We start from the raw sequence: 2,811 nt of genomic DNA on the forward strand, positions 1-2,811 counted from the left end.
ATATAGAATGTTGGACTCTGAGTTCTATCTTGTTGATTTCTGTATAGACTTTTTCTTCTGCAGCTAGGGACTTGTAGTCTAGGACAGTGAGAGATGATACCTGTTTGACATATCCATGCCAGTGGATGGTTCTTGTGTGATCACAGTAAAGATATTTCAGTTATTGAAGTCAAAAGGACTGGGTTTATATGAATATTATAGAACTTGGAGTGCTTGACCTTTAGTAAGTTTTTTTTTTATTTTTATCTAAGTATACCTTTAGTTAAATATTCTGAAACAGAAAAACACCTTTTGATTATATATTAGGGGCTTCATTCTTGTTCGTTTTTCAGGGGCACCAGTGGAAAACTTCTAATCATGGAGACAACTGACTCAGTCTGGGAAACTACACCAGCACCAATGAATGGAAGTGGCCAGGTTCTTCCTCCAATTGTCAGCATGGAGACACTGATCCTGAACTTCCTGAACTTTATCACTGCCCTATTTGGACTCATTGGAAATGCTGTGGTGTTGTGGTTTCTAGGTTTCTGCATGAAGAAGAATGCCATTTCAATTTATATTCTAAACCTAATAGGGACTGAAATTCTCACCCTCTCCGTTGAGATTATAGAATGCCTGAAGGAAATAATTGACTACTTCTACTCTATCACTATCTCCTTCCCTAGTTTTTTCATCATCTTGTCAACCTTTGCCTGTATAGCAAACCTGATTTTTTACAGTACCATTAGTACTGAGTTTTGTCTCTTTGGCATGTGCCCCATATGGTACCACTACCGTCGCCCAAGACACACATCAATTATCATATGTTTTTTGATCTGGACCCTGTCCTTTCTTTTCAGCATCCTGCAGTGGAAGTACTGTCAGTTTGTTGATTCGTATTATATCAGTGGTTGGTGCATGGAGTCTAATTTAATCATTGTTGCATGGATGATTTTCTCATTTGTACTTTTCTCTGGGTTCAGCCTGGCCCAATTGGTCAAATTTCTGTGTGGCTCTCAGCAGATCCAGCGATCTGGATTGAATCTGACCACTAGACTCACTATTTTTGTCTTTCTCTTCTGTGACCTGCCCTTATTTATTTGCTCAATCTTTCTAATGTGGACAGAAGAGGTTTCTGTTGAGTACCCTAAATCACTTTATCTGGTGACAGTTATACTCTCCTATGTGATTAGCTGTGCCAATCCCATTATTTACTTCTTTGTTGGCTTCTGTAGACAACGGCAGAGACAGCAACAGTACGGGTGGAAGATGACTCTTAAGCTGATACTGCAGAGAGCTCTGGAAGACTTCCCAGGAATGGACGAGAGTGGAAGCAGGGCTCCTCAGAGACCCTAGAGATGTCAGGAAGATGTTGGGCATCCTGATTCAAGCTTTTACTTTTGCTACACACTTATAGATTTAAGCTCTTACTCTTCATTCATTACTCTTCACAATATTTTTTATTTCCATCCACATATGAACAAATTTCATTACTTGAATTTTTTCCTAAAAGCTGTATAGTATTCCATTGAGTAGATGTACACTGTTTCTTGATCTACTCATTTACTCTCAGGCACTTGTATTGTTTCCAGATTCTGGCTTTTGTAAATAGTGCTGCAATAAACATAGGAGTGCAGATGCCTTTTATCCACTGTGTTTATAGGCTCCCTGGGTATATTCCAATGAGTGGTATTTCTGGGTCAAATGGAAGCTCAATTTCTAGTTTTTTGAAGAACGCTCACATTGTTTTCAAAAAGACTGAACAAACCTACTTTCCCATGAACAATGAATAAGAGTATTTGTTCTTTCCACATCCACACCAGCACTAGTTATTCTTGTTCTTTTTAATGTGTACTAGTCTTTGCTTTTATTTTTTTTTTATCTCCCTGATGATTAATGATGCGGAGCATTTTTTTTTTTCACGTGCATTTGGCCATCTGTATTTATTCAACTTTAGAAGTTTATTTTATTTTATTTTTTGGTTTTTGGGCCACACCCGGTGGTGTTCAGGGGTTAGTCCTGGCTCTGCTCTCAGAAATCACCCCTGGCAGGCTTGTGGGACCATATGGGATGCAGAGATTCTAACAGGTGTCTGTCCTGTTTTGTCCACATGCAAGGCAAATGTGCTATTGCTCCTGTCCCCTGAACTTTAGAATTTTTAACATTTCTTTCATCATGTTTACAAATAAAAGAGGGCCTACTATGACAACAATAGTTGTAAATGAGTTCTCTGTAGACGAACTGGGGGTTGAGAGGAGGTAAAGTGATACACATGATACCCCTTCAGTAACAATATTGCAAACTACAGTGTCTAAAAGAAAAAAAAGAAAGTGGGAGAGGGAGAAAGAGAGAAAGAAAGAGAAGAAAAGGTTTTCTATAAGGCAGGCAGGAAAGGGCAGGAATGGGGGCTGTTGGAAGGAAACTGGGGACTGTTGATGAGAAATGTGTACTAGTGAAGGGTGTTGTACATTGTATGATTGGAATTCAATCATGAGCGATTTTGTAACTGTGTATCTTATGGTGATTTAATTAAAGAATTTATTTTTTTTATCAAAAGAAGATGAAACAATATCAAAATTCAATCTTTTTCTTTCTTTCTTTCTTTTTTTTTGCTTTTGGGTCACATCTGTTGATGTTCATAGTTACTCATGACTTTATGCTCAGAAATCACTTTTGGCATAATGGGAGACCAAATGTGATGCCAAGGGTTGAACCCATGCCTGTCCTGGGTCGGCTGTGTGCCAGGCAAACACCATACAGCTGTGCAATCACTCAGACCCCCAAATTTTAATCATTTTTGTTTGTTTGGGTCACACCCGGCAACTCTCAGGG

At 38.7% G+C, this 2,811-nt stretch overlaps 1 protein-coding gene across 1 annotated transcript; it reads left to right on the top strand.

The window, feature by feature from the left end:
- Nucleotides 1-357: 357 nt before the first annotated feature.
- Nucleotides 358-1,335, top strand: LOC126018567 (mas-related G-protein coupled receptor member X2-like). Its single transcript, XM_049780684.1, has one exon. The coding sequence runs from the start codon at nucleotides 358-360 to the stop codon at nucleotides 1,333-1,335; it is 978 nt and encodes a 325-aa protein (XP_049636641.1).
- Nucleotides 1,336-2,811: the final 1,476 nt, after the last annotated feature.

This window comes from Suncus etruscus, chromosome 9 (genome assembly GCF_024139225.1).
Source record: "Suncus etruscus isolate mSunEtr1 chromosome 9, mSunEtr1.pri.cur, whole genome shotgun sequence".
In the NCBI taxonomy this organism is placed as follows: Eukaryota; Metazoa; Chordata; class Mammalia; order Eulipotyphla; family Soricidae; genus Suncus; species Suncus etruscus.